This window comes from Antechinus flavipes, chromosome 5, assembly GCF_016432865.1.
Source record: "Antechinus flavipes isolate AdamAnt ecotype Samford, QLD, Australia chromosome 5, AdamAnt_v2, whole genome shotgun sequence".
In the NCBI taxonomy this organism is placed as follows: domain Eukaryota; kingdom Metazoa; phylum Chordata; class Mammalia; order Dasyuromorphia; family Dasyuridae; genus Antechinus; species Antechinus flavipes.
Genome location: NC_067402.1, coordinates 161,731,284 through 161,753,424, shown reverse-complemented (window position 1 = coordinate 161,753,424; position 22,141 = coordinate 161,731,284). Strand labels below are relative to the sequence as shown.

The following is a 22,141-nucleotide window of genomic DNA, read 5'->3' as shown; positions in this document are numbered from 1 at the left end:
ATGCATATATATATATATATACACACACACACATATGTTGATAACATATATTATCAACAGACTGAAAGATAAATAATTTAGTAAACTGTGGTTTTTCTGATACCCCAAATATTAATTAGCTCATTCAACTGCCTTCTTAGTCATTTTTAATGAAAGCTGTTTCCATATGCTGACATCTCAATTATTATTGTATAAAAGATTATCATCATTATCATCATTGATAATAATAAGCTTATATTTATGTAGATTTTTAAGGTTTACAAAACACTTCCTATCTATTTTCTCATTCATATTCACTATAGCCCTATAAAGGAGGTACTACAGGAATTATTATTTCTATTATCCAGATAAACAAACTGAGGTACAGAGAGATTACATGATCTTCCCATGTTCATATAGCTTCTAAGTTGGATTGGATTGTTTTTTCACTATCATATTATCTTCTCTAGTGAATCAAAGAACCAGTAGGATTGGGAATAGAAGTGATAACCAAGGCATAATCTGTTAATCTGTTGATGACCACCAGATCAATAGCCACTATCCTGGAAGAAAGGTTAGAAATGCTGCTGTCCCAAGGCACAGGATGATCAGAGGGGACTGTGGGCTTGACTGGAAGGTCAGGGCTGGCCAGGCTCAGGTCTCCTGAACTCAGGCAGGGCAGCCCTTTATCTTCAGAAGTAGCTGAGGAAGAAGAGGGCATTTGGCAATAGTGATGAGATCCTCAGGGATGGTAGCCTGGGGTCAGACACAGAAGTGGGACTAGCAGAGGACTCGAAGCCATAAGGATGGACTGATAGAGAAACAAATATTCCCTCAATATCCTGTTAACTAACCTTTTTTGTGGCTCTTTGTTTCATGTATGCAAAAGTTCTTTTAAAATTCGTCATTCCTAAATAAGTAAACCAGTGCTAAAGAAACATTTGTAATACCTCTGATTCATAATTATCCCATGAAAACTCAGAGAGCTATATATTACTTTGATGGGTCTGTGATCTCACTAATATATTCCTTTAACAATATAGATTGTATACATCCATACTTTATGCCTTACTGGAATCCAGAAATTGTTACATGATATAAAGGAAAGTCTCCCACTAGAAATTGGGTGGTCTTTTGGGAAGAATTTATAGATGAGCATGGATGAGAATGTGTACACAGGATGAGAATGTTTGGATTTTGTCACCATAAATCAGTAAGAGTGGAGTGCATATTTCTCATAATCTTCCATCATCCTTTGCTGTAAGATTTTATAAACCAGTCTATATCACATTCTGATGTTTCCCTTCATTGCTCTTGCTTGGCTAGGAGATCAATAGTTTGTAGCTTAGGCAATTTCTGTACTAATTTGGTCTGACAGTTAGGTGACTGTTTTACATTAGATAGGAAATGGTGATAGTCTTTACTGATGGCAGTTCTTTTTATCTATTTCCTAATTTTCAATGTCAATAGCTTGTTTAAATGGACCAAGTTGACACTGCTTAAATTGCATAACATATCTTTTCATTTTTATTTTTATGTTTAGCTTAGTATTGATTTTGATTTTTGTTCTAACACAGAAAGCTTATTTAGAAATACCTTGAACATTGGAAACCAGTTATTTCCTTTCTACTAGGATACAACCATTTCATTTTTTGATGGTTTTTTTTGGACATTCTCTTCCCTCAACTCTTTTTTAAAGAAAGTATTAATGATAGAGAAACATCAAGCTTCTATACAGTTTATAAAACTTTGTCCCTTTTGTTTCTTGTACCTGAAGCATATTTTCCAACAAATATTCTTTGTCTCCCCCTATTACCTTCCTCTCTTATCCTATCACTAAATCTTTCTTATTACCTTTACACTGGAATCATTATTTATAACTTAATTTGGGAAGGAACATTTATAATGTTTTTCATAGAATTTCTCTACCTCATTATTTTCTGCAAAAGATGTTGGTATATAGCCAACAATTATTGTTGAAGAGATAAATATACTTTCTAGAATAGTATAGTCTTTTCTAGTAAATTATCAATTCAAATAAAGTCATGAAAGACTTAATTTTCCTTGTGTATATATGTACATGAATCTGGGAGGCTATTTGACTTTATGAAAAAAAAAAGAGGGAAGTCTTATAATTTGTTATAGAAAGAACTTTCCATAAAGCTAATATATAATTTTGTTAATTATATTTTAAGTAAAATACTGTATTGATAGGGCATATTTCTTAGAAGAAAATCACTCTGTTAAATACTGAGAGAAATAATAATTGGTTTTCATTAAAGACTTATGCAGGGGGTCATACATAAAATAAATTCTTAATATAGATTCTAAACTGTACCTATACAAGCATTTATAGAAAGTAGAAAAAGAAAGGGAGGGAGAGAGGAAGAATGAGAGAGCAAGAGAAAGAGGAAGAAAAAGGGAGAGAGAAAGAAAGAGAAGAAAAAGGGACAAGGAGAGAGGGAGGGAGGGGTGCTCAAAGAGATTAAATGGATCAAGCCAAGGGTCATCTAGTAAGGCCATATAGCAAGTGGCAGAGATGAAATTGGAGGCTAGGTCTCTTGAATTGAGTCTTCCTAAAAGTAGACAAAACTTCATGAAATGGAAATTAAGTACATTTTGCCAACTTCAGATGTTAATGATAAATGTACTTTTCTAGGAAGATTCAGAAAGTAGGATTTCTTTTTCTGAATTTATAGCTTCAAATACTTGAAATACAAGATATTTCTAAGAATCCTGATGTGAGCAGAACCAAGAGAACATTGTACACAATAACAATACAATTATGTGATGATCGATTGTGATGGACTTGGCTCTTTCAACAATGCAGTGACTCAAGGCAATTCCAATAGACTTGGTATGGGCAATGCCAATCAAATCCAGAGAGAGCACTATGGAGACTGAATGTTTATGGAAGAATGGCATTTTCACTTTTGCTGTTGTTTGTTTGCTTGTTTGTTTGTTTGTTTGTTTTTTGATCTGCTTTTTTTTTTTTTTTTGCACAACACAGCAAATATGGAAATGTGTTTAGAAGAATTGTACATGTTTAATCTATATATTGCTGTCTTGGGGAGAAGGGAGATAAGGGACTGAAGGAGGAAAATTCGGAACAAAAAATTTTACAAAAATGAATGTTGAAAACTTTTTTACATGTATTTGGAAAAATGAAAATGCTATTTTAAAAAATCTTGAAATTTGGAGGTTTTAAGGGGGAAAGGAGCAGAGTAGAAAGGAGGATAATAATCTCAGATTTGTTCCAAAAAGTATAATTTATCAGGGATTCAATAGAATGCTTCACTTGCCTCCCAATTATTCTATGAGTTTGCTGTTACCAGCTTTCTTGTTCAAGAGAAGTCTTTCTGTGTCTCTCCCTTCCTCTCCTGACAATCATTTCTCTTCTCAGACAGTGACAAGGACAAACAAACTGCTCAGAGGCACTGTGACAAATGAAGGCAACCCCGGAGACGGGGTTCTTCTGTAACAACCCCGCTAGCATTCTGTGTACTCATTAGGCAGCAATAAATTACTGCAGAGGCCAAACCCCTGCTTCCTTGACTGCAGAAGAGCATAGAGGCCACACAGACCCAAGCTCTGCAAGGCAAGATTATGTGTTCAGAAAGCACATTCCAGCCTGTCAGAACATTTTTAAAAATTAAGTGATTTTTAAAAAAACAGTTCAGAGCTGGGGAAAAAAAGGGGGGGGAAGGAAAATGGGAAAATAAGCACACCCTGATAAACCTGAGGTTAAGTGTACAGTACAGATTGAAATTCACTGGACCAATAGTTTTCAAATTGTTTTGACAAAACCCCAGAGGCATCTCCAGGGATTTCTACAAATAGAATGAAATCCTGGTGGATATGTTCAGTTTGTGTCAGTCCCAGAAACTCATACCTACACTAAATCTAAGATGTAAGAAACTTTGTAGAAAAGGCCCCACAATTTTGAAGTAGTTGTTATAGGCTGCAGTTTATAGAACTTAGGCAAGAGATCCTTCTTTTAACCATTCTAGAGGGACTTTAAAATGGTTGCAGCTTTAGTCTTGCATGTCTGATTAATGGGGTCTCAGAAGAAATACAGGCAGGGAAAAGGAGAGAAAGCAATTATGACCCCTATGAATCAGTCAGCTTATAAGTATTGTAAGGTCTGAGAGAAAACAAGGTTATGAGAGTTCAGAGATACCACCAAGTGAAATGGTGCGTGTTGTTTAGACTATTTGGTGCTATGAAGGATGAGCCAGGAGGAGGGAGAGTGATGGAGTTATTTTTATTTAAAGCTTTATTATGCTGAATTTTCTATTTCTGTACCCAAATCTTAAGCCCCAACACATTATTACTGTTGTTGCTATTTAATAGATCATTTAGAAACTGTCTCTGGACCTTGAAACGAAAGAATGCGCCCTGCTGACCTCAGAACAATTCAATTAACAGACTCAGAGGTATAATGTATTTTGAATTGAATTTTAATTCCATTAAGAACATTTACAACACAACATCTAGGATAGGATGCAGTGATGTTGCGGAAAGATACTGCTAAGCAATTTCTTTTAGCCCCACTGCCTGATGTACAGTGTTGATGAAGCTGATTTTATAATTAAAATTTGCAGCTTTGCAGATTTCCTGAAGTTATTAAGCAAATTTTATTAATGTATCCCATAAGTATTCAAGTGATGAATACTGTTAACAAACTTATAACTGAGTTCTAAATTGTGGGAAAGGAGAAGGAAGAAGTGAGGTAGGCCTATAGGTTATTCCTTTTTATCAATAAGGTCTCCATTTGTAGTAACAATTCTTTTGAGACCAAGATCCATTTGTTAATGGAGAGGAAATTCACTATAATATATAAATGGAAAAAAAAGTAGTTGAGAGGGTCCAGATTACTTGTAACCATATTGCATTCAGTCAGAGCAAAGTCATCCTTTTAAGTGGAGTAAGTGGTGGTGGTGGTGATTTTTTAAATCAATCCCAGAACACAAAGCTTTGAAACTATCTTCTCCTGCACTGATATAAGGTGTGGTTTCCCATCTATTCTCATACTAAATAGAGATGTATAGGATCTATCTGTGGTATATATCATTAGAAGACTTAAGACAGAGCACTGGGTAGAGCTTAGGATGTTAAGTCTTGAATCTCAAAGCAACAAATGATGGCACATAATGAAAGTTAGAATGCTCAACAGTCATTTGAAACTACAACTAAGCTCATGTCTTCATTCAAAATTTATGGTAGCAAATGCATTATTCTAAATATAAACAATACAAAGAAGGAAAACAATTCCTGCAGACTTACCTGGAAAAATCTCCCTTTGCTTCCTGAAACAAAGAACATATATAAATATCAATATAACAATCTCATTGCTAGCTTCAGAACTCAAAACTTTTTTTTTTTAGTTTCTGGTTTCTCCATCAGACTAACTCAATTCCAAAATGCTAAGTATTTATAAAAAAGTAATCTACTCCATTATCCTATCAAGGCAAAGAATCATAAACAAGACCAAGCATAGTTGAACACAGCTGTAATCTCATCTACTAAGAAGGCACAGAGGGGTAGATCTTTTGTACTTGGGAGCCATAGGAGACTATGCAGATCTAGTGTTTATTCTAAATTTGGCATCTTTATGGTTGGCCCCTGGGAAGGAGGTGGAGCAATCTGATGGATTGCCCAAGGAGGAATAAATTGGCTCAAGTTAGGACCTTGCTTCTGGGCTCATCTGAAAAAGAATTGGGTCTATGACTAGTCTAAGTAACCTGGAGACTCAGCCTTTAGCAACAAGACCAGCAAAAGAATCATAAGCAAAGGGCAAAAAGGAGCTGTTTTTTTTTTTTTTTTTTTTTGGAAGTGTTGTTACTGAGTTAGAGAAGGTCATACATGGGAGAAAATAATAACAGAATGGGCAACTTTGAGGTCTGTAGGGTCAATTTGGCCCAGAGTGTCCCTGATAGAGCTGGTTTCATTTGGATTATTCTTAGATTAATGGCTGCTGGGGAGACTGGGTCAGTACCTCAAGGAGGCATAGGTGCTTAGGAGGAAATCCACATTAGCTATTTCTCTCAGAACAGTCCAAAATCTTGACCTTGCTCCAGAGTGGATCCAAACTGTTTATGTAGGTTCACTACCATTTCCCCTCGTTTCCTCTTTATATATAACATTTTGCTTGTACCACAATTATTTTTGCATCTATCTTATCTCTCCTAACAGAATACAAGCTTCTTGTAGGGATATCCTCTTATTCATCCTTGCATTCTCTTCAGCAACCAATTCTAGGTCTTCTTGATATACATTAGGCACTCAATCAATATTTGTTATTTAAATAAATGAATTTGCTTTAATACACCCTCCTACTATTGCATCTAATGTTCTGTGATGCATTGTTTTCCCTTTTGTCATATGCTCAAGGTCTGTTTCTTGTCACTCCAGAAGGAGTGAAATAATTCTGTTTAGCTTTTATTAGTTGCTTAATTTGCTTGGAGGAATAATTCCAGAGCAAAGTGGCTCAGATTTTGAAGAAAGTTTTCCTTAATAAAGACCTGATCTCTAGGACTGGGTGAATAGGGTTTAATTCATTAACTGGAAGCTTTGATAGATTCCATGTGCCTAATATCCTTTCTTGAATTTGGCTGGAAGCAGTTAAGGAGACAATTAATCAGTGGTTACAAGTCATAGCATTCTGACCATGTTTGCACGTGTATTTGCTAATTACTTAAATGATTTACTGTGTTTTTCCCCTTTATATATTGGCAGTAGATTATTTTTAGTTTGGGTTTTCATGATGAGCTGCTTGTTTGGGATACTCATTTACCCTAAGAGCTGATAATTATGGCAATGTGATTTTAATTAATTTACTATGACCCTCCTGCTATTCTTTCTCTGTGTATTTGGGGAATAGAGAATAGGGGTTGTGACTCAGAAAATCTCTTCACTAAAAGAGAAGATAGGCAGGCCCAAACCATAAATCCTTCTTTGGGATGCAACTCTCCAATAAATCTATCAAGTTCTTAACCATATCCCTTTTCTAATTAACACACATAGTCTTAAAATATAGAAATGAGATTATTTCTTACCTGTAAAATATAGGAAGCTAATTCAAATACCACTTCACTGTCAACCTCAATAAGTTCCTATAAAGAAAGAAAAACACAAAAAGTTCATTTAGTTATTTTTTTTCAGCAAAGATGCTTCTGTAATTTCCAAAACTTTTATAAAATATCTATGAAGTAACGCTAAATGAGTTATTTGAACAACTAAATTAAAAAAAAAAAACTTTATATGGAACTACCACATTTAGACTTACACCTCAGTCTGAGATCCTACAGAGAAAGCATGAAAAAGTAATGAAGAAAATGCATTTGGGAAGAGTAGTTGAACTAAACCATATTCATACAGAAGTGATCCAAGTTGGAGAAAACACAATTTTGAAAGCATAGATCTAGCTACACACAAAGGATAATAGATATTTAGAAAAAAATCAGCAAAAAGCTGAGAGATTATCAATAACTACTGATCGAAATTCTTATTTTCTTTATTGTCATGAAATCTTTCAAAACATTTTTTACTGATACATACACACACACACATATATACACATACATACATACACACATATGCATATTTTATATGTATATACATATACATACATACACACACACACACACACACACACACACATATATGTATTGCATAGTAGATAGAAAGCTGGACTTGGAAAAAGGAAGACTCTTATTCCATAGCTCAAATCTGGCCTCAGACATGTGCTCAAACAAATCTTGTTTGCCTCAGTTTCCTTATCTGTAAGATGAGTTAGAGATGAAATAGCAAACCACTGTTGTATCTTTTGCCCAGAAAACCCCAAATGGGGTCATGAAGAGCTAGTCACGACTGAAAAACCACAAATTATAAAAGCATCTCCAAAAATATATTTCTTATAAATAGTTAATAAAAAATAATTAAAGGATATTATGTCTAATACTACATCCAATCTCTCTGTTTATAGTTTACTATTTTTAGAAAATGTGAGCATTTAGTAAAATTACATCCACTGTTTTTGAACTGAGTTTTGTTGCTTAACACTTTTTTGTATCTTTTGGTGACTGTGTTTATTGTTGTTTTACCATTGCTTTCTTCATTCTGCATCAATTCATATATCTTCTCACAAACCTATTAATTTTTCCTAAGGATCAATCCTTACAACTTCATAATATTCTGATTATTATATATATATATATATATATATATGCTATATATATGAATATATATCATTATTTCTTTGCTTATTCCTAAATAGTTGGGTACAATGTGTTTCCAGATTCATATTATTACAAATAGCATTATTATGAATATTTTTATACAGATGAATCATTTCTTTCTTTTTTTAATCTCCTTGGGGTATAAAACCAGTAGTGGATTCAATAGGTCAAAGAAGATGAACAAATCTAAAGTTTTTCTTGCATAAATACTAGTATCCTTCACAATAGTTGGCTAGTGCACTCTACCAATAGTGAACTGTGTCTCTTTTCAAAGTTACAATTAGATTGAATTTTCCCACCCCAATATTTTACAATCTTTGCCAACGGTTTTGTTTTGTTTTGTGTTGCTTTGGTGGGGAGGTTAAGTGACATCTTGGAGTTATTTTTATTTGCATTTTTACTGATTCTTAACTTTTAAAATATAATTGCTGACAGTTCATGCTTGAAAACTACTTATATCCACTCATAGCTTTTAGCCACCTATTGTGGAATGGGTCTTCAACTTATAGACTTGTGTCAATTCTCTAAAGATTTTGTATGCGAAGTTTTATTTAGAGATTGTAAATGATTTTTTCCAATCTAAATCTTTTCTTTTTATCCTAATTGCTCTGAATTTATGTGTGCAAACTTTTTGTACATCATAGGATTAAAAATATATACTTTGTCTTTTAATATTTTCTACTCCTCATCTTATTAAGAATTCTTTTCACTTCCACAATTGTTAGAGATAAAATATTTCATTCTTCTCTAGCATTTTAATAATGGTACTTTTTATATGCAAGTCTTTTAATTCATTCAATTTTATTATATTATATTTTGGTCTAAACCCATTTTCCATCAAATTATTATCTAAGTTTCCTTGCAGTTCTTGTTAAATAGAATTCCTCTCCCACTATTTTGAAGTATCAAACACTAAACTGCTGTGTCCATTTACTTGTAGATGCTTACCTTGTTTGGTCCACAAATCTACTTTTTTATTATTTTTTAATTCATTAATAGCTGCTTTGAAAAATGCTTGCTTTCTAATAAAATCTGAGATTCAGTACTTTGTATTTTATATTTTTCTCTTGACATTCTTCATGTTTTATTTCTCAACATGAATTATGGCTAACTGTTCTTATTCCCAATTTTTCAGTGCTATCCTCCCACTTACTTCTTCCTATTCAATTCTGAGCCCAGTTCATTGGCCATCTCCAATTTCTATTCAATGTTTATCTTCTGAGAGATCTACTACTTATCATGGTTTTAAGAGTAAAAAGTCTTCATCTAATTAGCACCATATTATCTACAAAATATTTAAAGGCCTTGGCTTCTATAGGGAATCCTTCTTAGATTTTAACTTTACCCTAGATATTTTCTATGACTACAGCAAAAAGTTTTTGTGACCATGTCTTCTAGCTTTGTGTCTTATTTAATACCAAAAAAATCATAAGAATGTTGAATGAACTTATCTTTGTAATTGCAATTGTGACCATTCAGGAATCTCATGATTTTAATGTATGAATGGAAAACAACTTATTAGAGAAGACTCTTTAAGGTAGCATTTTATTCTACAAATAAAATAATAAAATTTTAAAATTATCAACAAAAAGGCACTCAATAGAATCTCATAGTTTCTGAATTCTTCAATTCATTATAAGACTGAAAAGACATTCTCTGTAGTAGAATGTCATTTGAAAAGGACTAATCTTTTTTTTAATCAAGAATTGCTTTTAATGTCTGCATACTTCTTGCTGTTCTGTTCAGCAGCCTATGCTGCTATGAATCATATACTCTCACCATCTCTTAAGAATTACAATTGTAGGTCACCCAAGGGCCACTGGAGAGGTGCATGATGGGGGCAAACAGGCTGGAATATATTAAAGAAATCAAAGTGATATACGATTGAGGAGGGAGGTAAGCCTGTAATATAGCAAGAGAAAGGAATAATGGAAAGACAGCTTGTATGTTCCATTGTTACCCACTTAATGTCAGATCTAGAAGAAGACCCCAGAACACTAGTTATTCCATTAAAGGAAGATTCCAGGGGGATGTAGACAAGAAGCATGAAGAATGACAGGTGAATGGGTTGTAATCTGAAGTGGTGGAAGGAGTACACATGTGGATAAGATACACATAAGATATAGATATCTAAGTATTTCCTTGACAATTTGATGGTATAGTATAAAATTTGTAGGATATCTTGGCTAATATTGTCAATTTTATAATATTGACAGACAGGAAAAGTAAATTATTTTGTAATTGTTTCTGATGTCATTCCCTGAATATGTCTGGTTAGGTCCACTCCCATGCATATGATTCTTATTTGAAATAGCATTTCCTTTGGAGTTATTTTTCCTGTTCTTTTTTTTTATTAGAAATATAAATAAATGCTGATGATTGATCAAACAAAAACCTTGCTTCACACTTTAGTAAGAAAAAATAGGCCAAATTCAGTGTTTCTTCTTTTCCCTTCTCAAAATATCACAACCTCTTGACATCATCCTTCCCTCTTCCCACTATCTTCTCCTTTCCTGGAGTTTCTGATGAAGAAGTTGTCCTTTCTATAAAATGTACATACCCTTTGATCCAGTAGCACCACTTCTGGGTTTGTGTCCCAAGAAATCATAAAGAAGGGAAAAGAACCTACAAGTGCAAAAATGTTTGTAGGATCTCTTTTTGTGGTGGAAAATTAGAAATAAGTCGATGCCTATCAATTGGAGAATGGCTGAATAAGTTGTGGTATATGAAAGAAATGGAATATTATTGTTCTGTAAAAAATGATGAACAAGCTGATTTTAGAAAGGCCCAGAAAAATTTATATGAACTGATGCTGAATGAAACAAGCAGAACTAAGAATCTGTACACAGTAACAGCAAGATTGTGGGATGATCAACTATGAAAGACTTGGTCCTTCTCAATGGTTCAGTGATCCAAGGCAATCCAATAAACTTTGGATGGAAAATGCCATCTGTACCCAGAGAGAGAAGTATGAAAACTAAATGTAAATAAATCAACACATATTATGTTCACTTTTTTTCTTTTTCTTCTGTTTTCTTTTACTCTTATGGTTTTCCTCCTTTGTTCTGATTTTTCTCTCCCAACATGATTCATGAGGAAATATTTAAAAAAAGGAGAGAGAAAGAGAAATGTACATGCATAACCAACCAAATAAATAAGTAAGTTTAAAAAAAGAAGTTGCCTTTTTCTCTTTATTTAATACTATCTTCTCTGGTACTGCCTAGTCTATTACTTTCACAACCATCTCCTCTCCTTCTCAATCTTCAATCTCTTCCTATCTTATTCTTTAACTACTACTTACAAACATCCAAATCTCTGACATCCCTTAAAAAATCTCTTATTAGATTCTCAAAATAGTATTCTATATCTCTTCTTCCTTTCTCATTCAAACTGGAAAGGAAATATTTTAATACATCTTCCCTCCCTATATAGTGGATATAGTGGAAAGTCTCAAAAGTCAGAGGATCAGGATTCAAATATTGTCTCTGAGATCTGGTGTAAGTCATTTTAGCCTGAGTCTCAATTTCTTCATGGTAAAATGAGACTTCAAGTTTTGACAATTCTTCCAGTTCTAGATGTTTTCTTCACTTGAGTGTCTTAGGAAGATTCTAAAGATCATCTACGTAGCAGGATGAGATACCAGATACTGAAGTCCTTTCTCAACCGAAACTGCCAAATATTCAAGAGAAATATGCAGAGAGTGTAGCTTCATTGTTTGAATGCCAAATATAAGCTTGTCAAAAAGACTATTTTGTGGAGAATTCACACAGGGAAAGTGCTCATAAGGTGGTCAAAAAAAGTGATACCAGGTCAGAAAAAAATCTCTCTTAAGAACTTTAGAATTGATTGCATGACATGGGAGACACTGACATAGGATCTTCCAGCATGTTGTGCTCTTCTCAGAGAAGGTGCTGTGCTCTGTAAGTAAGCAAAGCAGAACTGAACTAGCTCAAAAGAAATGTGAGATGTGCATCCTTAGAGAACTCATCCCAAATGTTCACATCAATTATTTTGTGCCTGACTTGTGGTAGAACATCCTGAGTTTGTGTTGCTGGCCACACTATATAACTTGACTAACATAATAATATCATTTTGGTCCTTTTTGAGAATGAAGAACTCTCTCGCTCTCTTCCTCTTTCCCTCTCTCTCTCTTTTCCTTCCTCCCTCTCTCCTTCCTTCTCTCTACCTATCTATTACCTCTATTAGAGATAGGTAATACGCAGGCATTTTGTTATGTTCATTAATTTTCAATTGTATCTGACTCCTTGTGACCCTATTTGGGATTTTCTTGGCAAAGATATTGGAATGATTTGCCATTTTGTTCTCCAATCCATTTTACAGATGAGGCAAACACACTTAAGTACCATGTCCAGAGCCACACAGCTATAAGTGTCAATGCAGGAAAATTTCAGGCTCAGCACTCTACCCTACTGTGACACCCAGCTGACCCATGCAACCATTACTATCTCTAACATGTAGAAAAATGAACAGAAAAATTAGAGAAACTAAGTGACTCGTCCACATGGCACAGTCCTGACTCAAATGTAGGTCTCTTGGCTCCTGGGTGCCGTCCTCTGACTCCACTGATTTGTCAATATATTAATGAAACAGGCATAAACTGAAGTCTACATTTAGGAATTATCTGATTTGCATGTTAATTTGTTAACTTGAATGACAGGATCAGTAGCATGAGTTGGCAGATTTAAAATACTCAAGTGATTTTTGGCTTCCTCTTCTAGTACATATGATGAGAAAATCAATGGCCCCATTGTGTTCTGTCTTGGTCAAACTATATCTGGATTCCAGTGCTGAATTCTGAGAGCCATTTTGGGAATGATATTGATAAGCAAAAATGCATTTAGAGAAATTGGCTAGGATGGTGAGGAATCTAGAAGCCATGTAAAATAAGGACTGGTTGAAGGATCTGAGTACATTTAACCTGAAAAAGAACTGAATGTGATTATTATCTTCAATTATTTGAAATGCCATCATGTGAAAAAAAAGACTGGATTGTTCTATTTGGTCCCCAAAGGAAAAATTAGGACAAAGCAATGAGTAGAAGATTTCTGGGGGGAGATTTGAGTTTAATCTAAGGGGAAAAAATTCTTAGTAGAGCTCTTCCATAGGGAGCTCAATACTTCTCAGAAGGTACTGATTTCCCTCTCATTAATGGTCTTCAAGAAGAGACTGAGTAATTATTTGTAGAGAGATTCCTAATTAAGTGAGAGTTAGACTACATGGTCTCTGACATCCTTCTCAGTTCTGAGATTTGTAAGAGAGTGTCCATTTTTCACTATACAATCATATGCTTGGATTTTACAAATTCAACGTCAATTTATGAATTGGCGAGTTTTTTTTTTTTTTTTCTCCTAGTATCAATACAAGCCTATGAAGAGGGCTTTTATGGAAGGAAAGTCATTCTGTCTTGGGTATTTTTCCTTAAAAATAACAACGGTAATGTCACTAACTACTTTGGAGGACTGGGATAAGAAAATTAATGTTAATACATGGGAGAATCAACATTAATAACTCTTTATACTTTAGACAGTGTTTTATGGATATTGTCATTGATATATGATGCCAGTGGGCTGAAATGGAGAGGAATGCCTGCAATCCCAGTCTCAAGGCTCTCTGGTACCACCAGAATGTAAATCATTTAACAATCTACAAATGATTTAACCAAAATGTCAACAAGGAGCTGCAAAAAGAAATCATTTCTATTTCCACTGTTGTCACTTCCATTCCCACGAACAGGCTGGATAAGAAAATCCATACGTGATAGCATGTATATTTGTATTTGTGTACCTTCTGTCACATATTTACCCCCAGCTTGTACTTAATGTCCTCTGCCAGGCTAATGTTTAACACGATATTGAAGACTAAGCCAAATACCAGAAAATAGTGTCTTGAAATGTGAAGCCACCTTTCATTTCATGATTTTCTCTTATCTGAATTTTCACCTTACCTGGAATCATAGTGGAGCAAGAGAAGAAAGGAGGAATTCTCTTCTAATTTAGTTTATATGAAACATTAGACAATTGTTTGGCCAAATAGTGAACATGAACACACGGATGGAAATTAGCTGTGCCAGGTACATTATGTACAGCTGTCCATGATGATGATGATGGGCAACACATTCAAATGTACAGAAATAATTCTAGACTTCACTCTGGGCAGTATTTTTCTACTTGTTTCCAAACAGGGTCATCAGCAGATCAGACACTCATAGAAAACTTGGCTGATTTGATTACCTGCTTTTTTATGTATCTTTCCACATATTAGTGAAACTGGGAATAAACAGTGAGGAGAAAGAGAAGTAACAGGCAAGGACATTGCAGAAACCTGAAATGTTGATACATAAGGGGATAAATAGTATAGTATCATTATTGGTAGGGAAAGGACAGTTTCATGTCACAATGGATAGAGTTCTGGGCCTGAAGTCAAGAAGACATGAGTTCAAATTTGGCCTCAGACACTAACTAGCTGGGTGATCCTGGACAAATAATTTAACCCTATTTGCCTATTTCTTCATCAGCAAAATGATCTGGAGAAGGAAAAGACAAACATCCCCGTATCTTTGCCATGAAAAACTCAAATAGGATCATGAAGAATAAGACAACTGAAAAAAAAAATGAACAACAACAACAACAACATTGCTAGGAAAGGGAAAGGATTGGACCATTTCTTTTATCAATTTAAGTTGGAACCCTTGTTGTAACTAGAGTCCTCGAGAGCACTTCGGGGTTAAGTGACTTGCCTACGTTCACAAAACCAACATGTCGGATGTAAGGCTTGAACTTTGACCTCCTTGACTCTGAGGTTAGCCATCTTTTCATGATACTCTATTGCTTCTTGTTACTATTAATATTTTTCTTGTTCAGTAGTTTCAGTGATGGCTGACCCTTTGTGACCTCATTGGGTTTTTCTTGGCAAAGAGGGTAATCTCCAGATTATTTCACAAAAGAGGAAACTGAGGAAAATAGGATTAAGTGATACAGCCAGTAAGTGTCTGAGTCTGGATTTGAACTCGCACACATGAGACTTCTGACTCCAGGTCCGGTGCTCTGCGCATTATGGCGCCACCTACTGCCCAGACTAGTACTGCCATTCTTTACTATTGGGGCACTTGGCTGACAAGGAGAGGCAATATGTCATAGCAGGTCCAGGGCCATCTTGGAGTATGGAAGGCCTGTATTCAAGTTCTCGTCCTGAGGCATCCCACGGGCAAGTTGTAACTTCTCAGTACCCCGGGCTAACTCTCTAAGACAGATGCTATAGATGTGCTGCCAAAAAGGCACTGGGAGAAAGAATATATATCTCAAGAATACCAAACACTGAGGAAATCGCAGGTTTGGATTCTCTCTCCTCAGCATAAAAGTATCAATAGGAAGATGTCCAACAGAGATGAGCCGGAGGTTGGAATGGCACGTACATGGCACAAAACATAAAGGGGGAGTTTTCTTAAATGTTAAAAAAGAATTCACTATAAATTCGGTTATCTCCCTTCTCTCTCTGCTTATCTCCCATTTACCTTGTTAGCTGATTTTCTTTCTAATATTCTACTATAAAGGCATGAAATGATCCTCTACTTTCATACTTCATCCTATATACTTTCCACTTTACATTAAGACCTGAAAGCTTCCTCAGAGCACTTAAAAAAATACCAGAAATTTGCTACCACAGAGTGCTCCCCCTTTTCTTCTCCAACTGGTGTGACCACATGAAAGTGCCTCATTTTATATGTCTTTGCTCAAGCAGAGACACAAACTGAAAGAAACTACAAAGAACATATGCAAAAATACAGTAAAAAAAACAAAACCAAAATAAAACAAATCAAGGCTCTTGTCTTTCCCTTGGCAAAGGCCAGAAGGAGTATGGAAGGGGAACAGGAAAGGATATATCAAGAAAGACAGCTTTTAGACATTGCCTTTTTTTGGCTGGCATGATAAAATATGGACTGGTAGTAAGGAGTTTCCCTAAACTTTTTGAATTCATAGCCCTATGCTGGGGCCTCCAGTGATCTGAAACATCTGTTCAGAGCTTCCCACTATGGCTATTTCCTGTACCCCATTTCCAAAGGTCTGCCTAGGAATCAGTGGTGGCCTGCTGCTGTTAGCAATGAAATGTCATGAGGTAAAAGTATCAGTACAAATTTCTATTCAAACACTACTTCCCACCTGTAACATCATGTGTGTGTCCTTAATCTCTCAGTCTCACCTTCTCCAAATATAAAATAAGGAAATAATAATAATATTTTTAAGTACCTCCTTCTCTGAACTATTCTAAAAGTTAAAGAGGTTAATGCATGCAAAGTGCTTTTTAAAATTCTTAAAGCCCTATATACATGTCAGCTATGATTATTTGTTGCTCAATTATATGTACATAGAATGATCTTTGATTCTCTGAAAGATTTTCTGTTCAGGAATTTGAAATGTGATTCTTTACAGGAGACAGTAAGGGAATGAATGAGATCTTAGTTTAGAATATGGGAAAAAGAGAAGCTACTTCTATCATTCAGCATTGACCTATGTGATTATGTACTAGAAAAAAAGCTTAGAGTGTTTTAACTAATAGTTACATCTACCAAGATTTTCATCTGAAGATTCCAAAGGAATGTTTCTCACAAACAGTTCTCAAACATCTGTGAAGCACAGAGGAAAGAGTATTAATTTTTGGAGTTTCAGGACTTAAGTTCAAATCTCAGCCATATTACTTTTTGCCTCTGGAATCTTGGGCAAATCATTGATTATCTCTGGGCCTCAGTTTCTCCATGTACAAAATGAAGAGAGAGGATAAAATGATCTCTGGGATCCTTTTCAGCTCTATGAATTCAATGTATGAGGTGTAACCCATTTTTTTCCAAAGACATAAAGAAATCCTCGTCACTTTTAAAATTATTCAATTCTATGATCTTTCCATCCTTCTTTGTCTCTCCCCAAAGTTCTAACCACCAAGTTCCCAAACTTTTGGTTTATAAATATTCAGCTTGATCATTTTTCACAAAAATCACTTTTCTTTACTTAAGAATAATAAAATTGTTGATTTCCAAGAGAAATACGAGGTTGAAAAATTAAGATAAGATACTTTTCCAACTCAATCATTTACAAGATAAGCCTTACCGTTTCCTTGGTGAATCTCTACAACTATCACCTTCTTTCTCTACAAAGACTAAATAGTACAGAGTTCTTAGCTATCCAGGTCTGGGGGAGTAAAAAGTAGTTTCTTTCAGCAGACAATATCCTTGTGGCATGTTAGAATTTGTAGCAAACTGAATTCCATTGTTCTGTTTCTTCCTTTTGGGATTTCACAGACATTTTTGCAAGATTCTTTAGCAAGATTGCATTTTGTTTTGCTGTAGTGGGGGGCAGGATAGTGTTAGTGTGTGGGAAGTATGAAAATGGGTCCTGAGGCCCAAGTTCAGCCAAACGTGCTATCTGCCTCTGTGCTGGTAACCGACACACCTCATTGCACAACCCATAATAGCTGGGCCGAGTCTGCCTCCCGGCCAATGGGACCGGGATGCAGGATAAGCAAGGCTGATGTGATCTTGCATAATTCTTCTTTCTTTGTCCGCTGCCAGTTTTTTGGAAACAAGTCATCTCATGTTTACTTAATGATCCATTTAGGCTACATGTTCTTCATGCTGAGAAAGGGTTCTCTGACTTTCTTATTGGAAGGTTTCTCTTCCTGGTTATTTCTCTCCCATTTAAAAAAAAATATTTTGAACCCACTACCATTGTGAAATCACAAATTTAGGAAGGACTTGAAGTCATCACAGATAGTATGCATTAAAGCCATCTGGATAAAAGGATTCTGTCTGTCTTTTTATAAGGTCTTCAAAAAAGACATGGGAAAATAGACAAGAATGAGATTCTGAAGAATAAAGACTAATTCTTTCCTTTCTCACTTCTTTGCTAATGTGACCATATTTGGGGCTTTAGTCTCTTACCTATAAAATGATGTTGATTCTGTTTGTTTAAGCAAAATCTTTGTATTATGTTAATAGACAATAATATACCACATAACCAGAGGCACAGGGCCTGGACTTGGATTTCACAATTATAAAAAATTCCCTGTGAGCAAACTCCTTTTACCAATGCAGTTTAGAACGTCTCTCTGCAATTTATAGTCTTAGAGAACCGTTTAGCACACTGAGAGATTAAATAACTTATTATATTCAAGGTCAGCTCTCTATTCCCTATGCCATAGTACCTCTATATACTGTATACTAATAATTATTCTTTAATCCTTAAAACCCTCTGGGCAAATGAGAATACTATGAGGAAGTCAGGCAGATATATTCTTCAATCTATATATCATACAGCAGAAAGCTAGCTCTGGTGACTTGAATTCAAATTCCCTCTCTGATATTTACTATGTGACCTTCCTAGGCCTCTGTATCCTGCCTTGTTTCTAGGTCTGAATTTATGATCCTATGAATTATTTTCTTCTCTGACCTAAACTATCCTTATAAGAGCCCATGTGGATACTGAACCTAGTAACCTCCTATTTGCTTTCTAATTGCTGGTCCCTGGGTCTGAGAAACATTGAGTGAACGAAGTTCTACTAAGCATCTTCCCATTTGGTGTTGTTGAGTAATTTCAGTCATGTCCAACTCTTCATGACCCTATTTGGGTTTTTTTTGTTGTTGTTGTTGTTGTTTGTTTGGGCAAAGATACTGAAGTGATTTGCCATTTCCTTTTTCAGCTCATTTTACAGATGAGGAAACTGAGGCAAACATGGATCAAGTGACTTGCCCAGAGTCACTCTGCTAATAAATGTCTGAGGCCAGATTTGAACTCAGGAAGATGAGTGCTCCTGATTCTGGCCTCAGCACTCTATCCAATATGCAATCTAGTTGCCTAAAGTAGGGTAGTAAATGCTATTATAATAAAAATTCACTTGTAAAAACTTAACACTTGATTTGGCTCTACGAAAGTATTATTTAATGCAGTTTTAAGTGATGAATGCTATAATTTGTTCTTGACCTCTTGAGTATTCCTGTTAAGCAATCTGAGCACAGAAATTTTAAAAAATGGTAATGTGGATATGTGATCTTTTGGGGTCAATATAAAGTTATATAGAAGAATCATGTATTTAGTTTTTTGGATCAACTTCCTTCATTCATCTTAAATATCATATTTATTAAACCATCCCTATGACAGAAAATAGGCAGGTTTTCAAAGATGACAAGAAAATATTACTTGTCTTTATTAGATTTTAGGTTCTTGATGTATTTTTACTTAGTTTTCTTCCCTTGCAAGGCATTTAAAAATAATCTTGAAATAAAATTAAAAAAATAAAAATTATCTTGAGTATCACTTCTTCAAAATAATTGTTTTATGAAGACATTGTTGTACTATAGGAGATAGGGATTCAATCTTATAACAAATGGCAAAGTTGAAATGAAAATCTATAACCCCAAAGTCATCAGTCTTAGTTAAAAACCCCATTGCCTCCTTTCAGAAGAATCAGTGATTTTCTCTTAGTTTGCTAAGTCATGACCCTTCTAGTGATAGAAGAAATTAATACAGAAAGGAAATAAAAGAATTAAATTGGGAGGTTTGACTCTTCTCAGAGAAATATTCCCAGGCAGAACTGCCATGGAAGTTTTCCTAAGAAAAATATAATGTTTTTATTATAACTTCAAAAATAATATTCACTTTATAGGGACAGATAAGAGAGAACTAGCAAGCTTCAAATGGTTCTCCCATAATGGTTTCAATGATTTTCCCTTCTTATTTTCTCCTTTTTTCCATTTCTTCTTTTTCCTTTTCTTCTGATTTCATAGACTTAAAGTATTATATGGACTATGAGAAATGGAATCTAAGGTAATGTTATAGTTTGATTTTGGAGAATTGATAGTTAATTTTTCTTTAAGCATTTATTCCTCAGAAATCAGAAAAGAAATTCCTCAGAAATTAATTCCCCCAAAATATCCCCATACAAGCTGGAATTCCAAGTCAGGCTTTCTGACTTGACTTGACTTTCATTCTGTCTCATTCCACAAGCTTTGCTTCCTCTGAGGTGGAGCACTGTATTAGTGTTCTCTTATCATCTACCAATGTTGTATGTGTCATAGATACTTTTGGCAAAATAGTGCAGACTCTTCTCAGAATAATGATTTTTTTAAAAAAATTGTAATGGAAAGAAATGCTAAGTTTCAGTTAGAGATTAGTGGAAATAAAGAAGAATTTTTTTTCTCATTTCAAATTAATGGACTTCCTAAAGTATATCCAGAGACTCTAACCCTGTGTCTGTATGTGTGGACTAAGAAACCATTATTAAAAATTGAGAAGGCTATTTTTTTCTTTATATATAAGCTAGGGAAGATAAAAAATGGATACAAGATATAAAGTGATGGGAGCAAAGAAATATACTTATTGGAAGCATAGTTTTTCTTTCTTCCCTAGATTATGATGTGGAGAAAATCCCCAGATGTTTGTTGAATTTAACTGAACAATAAAATTTAGTGGATACATAAAATATTTTTATTTATCTGTCCATATGATTGCTTATTTATCTAATGATCTATCTATCAACCTATCTATTGATCTATCTAACCATATCTATCTAGTCTATCTATATATCTGTGTTTCAGATCTATGATTTCAGCAGTATGGAAGACTCCTAGCTGAAAACAAAAGCATAAACTCCCCTCCATTTATGAAAATTTGTAACTTAAAAGTCTTAAAAATTTTTTATGGCAGTAAAAAGTTAAAAAGTTTGACTATGATCTCCTAGTAAGTGGATTTTAGACAGCATTTAAGCCCAGTGTTTTTACTGCTTCCCAGGATGTTATTCTTCCCAAGATTCCTTTAGAACCTGCTCTAATAATCAAAATGGTAAAGCAATGAAAAACAAATATGTTAGCTGGGTGGTGTAGGAACCACATGGGTACATAACCCCACATCACAAGCTTTTAGATTTTGTTTGGAATACCATTATAGATATAGAACACTGAAAATGAAAAAAGCAAGATCTAGTATAAATAACAATAAAGAGAATGTGATTTTACCTTGAACAACTAAAGAGTCTTCACCCCATAAAGAGGTGTCTCATTTAAGGAGTTAGAAATAGTACCATTATAACCCAAGTTAAGCAATACAGAGCCAATGAATGATAAATGATGGTTTGTACTCTACGTTTCCTCTGGCATCTCACCCTAGGTGCTTCAGGGACATAGAAAAGTGAATAAAGAGAATGGATGATACCACATGAATCATCAACACATAAATAATTCAGAATAAAGTCTTGTTAAACTGTGAGAAGAATCATCTTCAAATATTTAGAGCTCTGTGGTTTGTTGTTATTCAGTCTCTTTAGTCACATCTGATTCTTCACTGGTCCATTTGGTGATTTCTTGGCAAAGAGATTAAAGTGCTTTGCCATTTCCTTTTCCAGCTCATTTTATAGATGGGGAAACTGAAGCAGACAGGATTGTGACTTATCCAGGGTCACACAGTAAGTGTCTGAGGCTGAATTTGAATTCAGTTCTTCTTGACTCCAAGCCCAGTTTTCTATCCACTGTGCCACTGAGTCACGTTATAGTTAAATGGGAACAACAAGGGTAAAGTAGATAGTTTAGAAGACTGAAAATCTGGGCTTTAGTTCTATCATTTACAAGCAATATGATCTTGGACAAATAACTGAATCTTTCTAAGCTTTAATTTTCTCATCTTTAAATTGGGTATGATAGTAACTATCCTCACAATGAGAAATTAAAACAAAGTAATATTACTTATAGCTCACATTTTGATAGCATTGTAAATCTTCCAAAGAACTTCACGTATATTATCTCATTTGGTTTTGTTTGGTAATGTACATGAAAATTTCCTATAAATTATGTGCTGTATAAGTATAAGATATTGTTATATTTATTATGACATTATAATGTTCCTTCACCATAGTCTGATCCTAAC

The 22,141-nt window shown here is 34.6% G+C and overlaps 1 protein-coding gene across 4 annotated transcripts in view; it reads right to left on the bottom strand.

Moving 5' to 3' along the window:
• Positions 1-22,141, bottom strand: part of FRMD4A (FERM domain containing 4A) — a 737,403-nt gene that overhangs the window by 118,761 nt on the left and 596,501 nt on the right. For all 4 annotated transcript variants that reach the window (XM_051962747.1, XM_051962746.1, XM_051962745.1 and 1 more), the window contains exons 6-7: positions 7,038-7,094; positions 5,266-5,288 (exon numbers count right to left, since the gene is read on the bottom strand). In XM_051962747.1, coding sequence (XP_051818707.1) covers positions 5,266-5,288; positions 7,038-7,094 — 80 coding nt within the window. The remainder of the gene's footprint in view (positions 1-5,265; positions 5,289-7,037; positions 7,095-22,141) is intronic.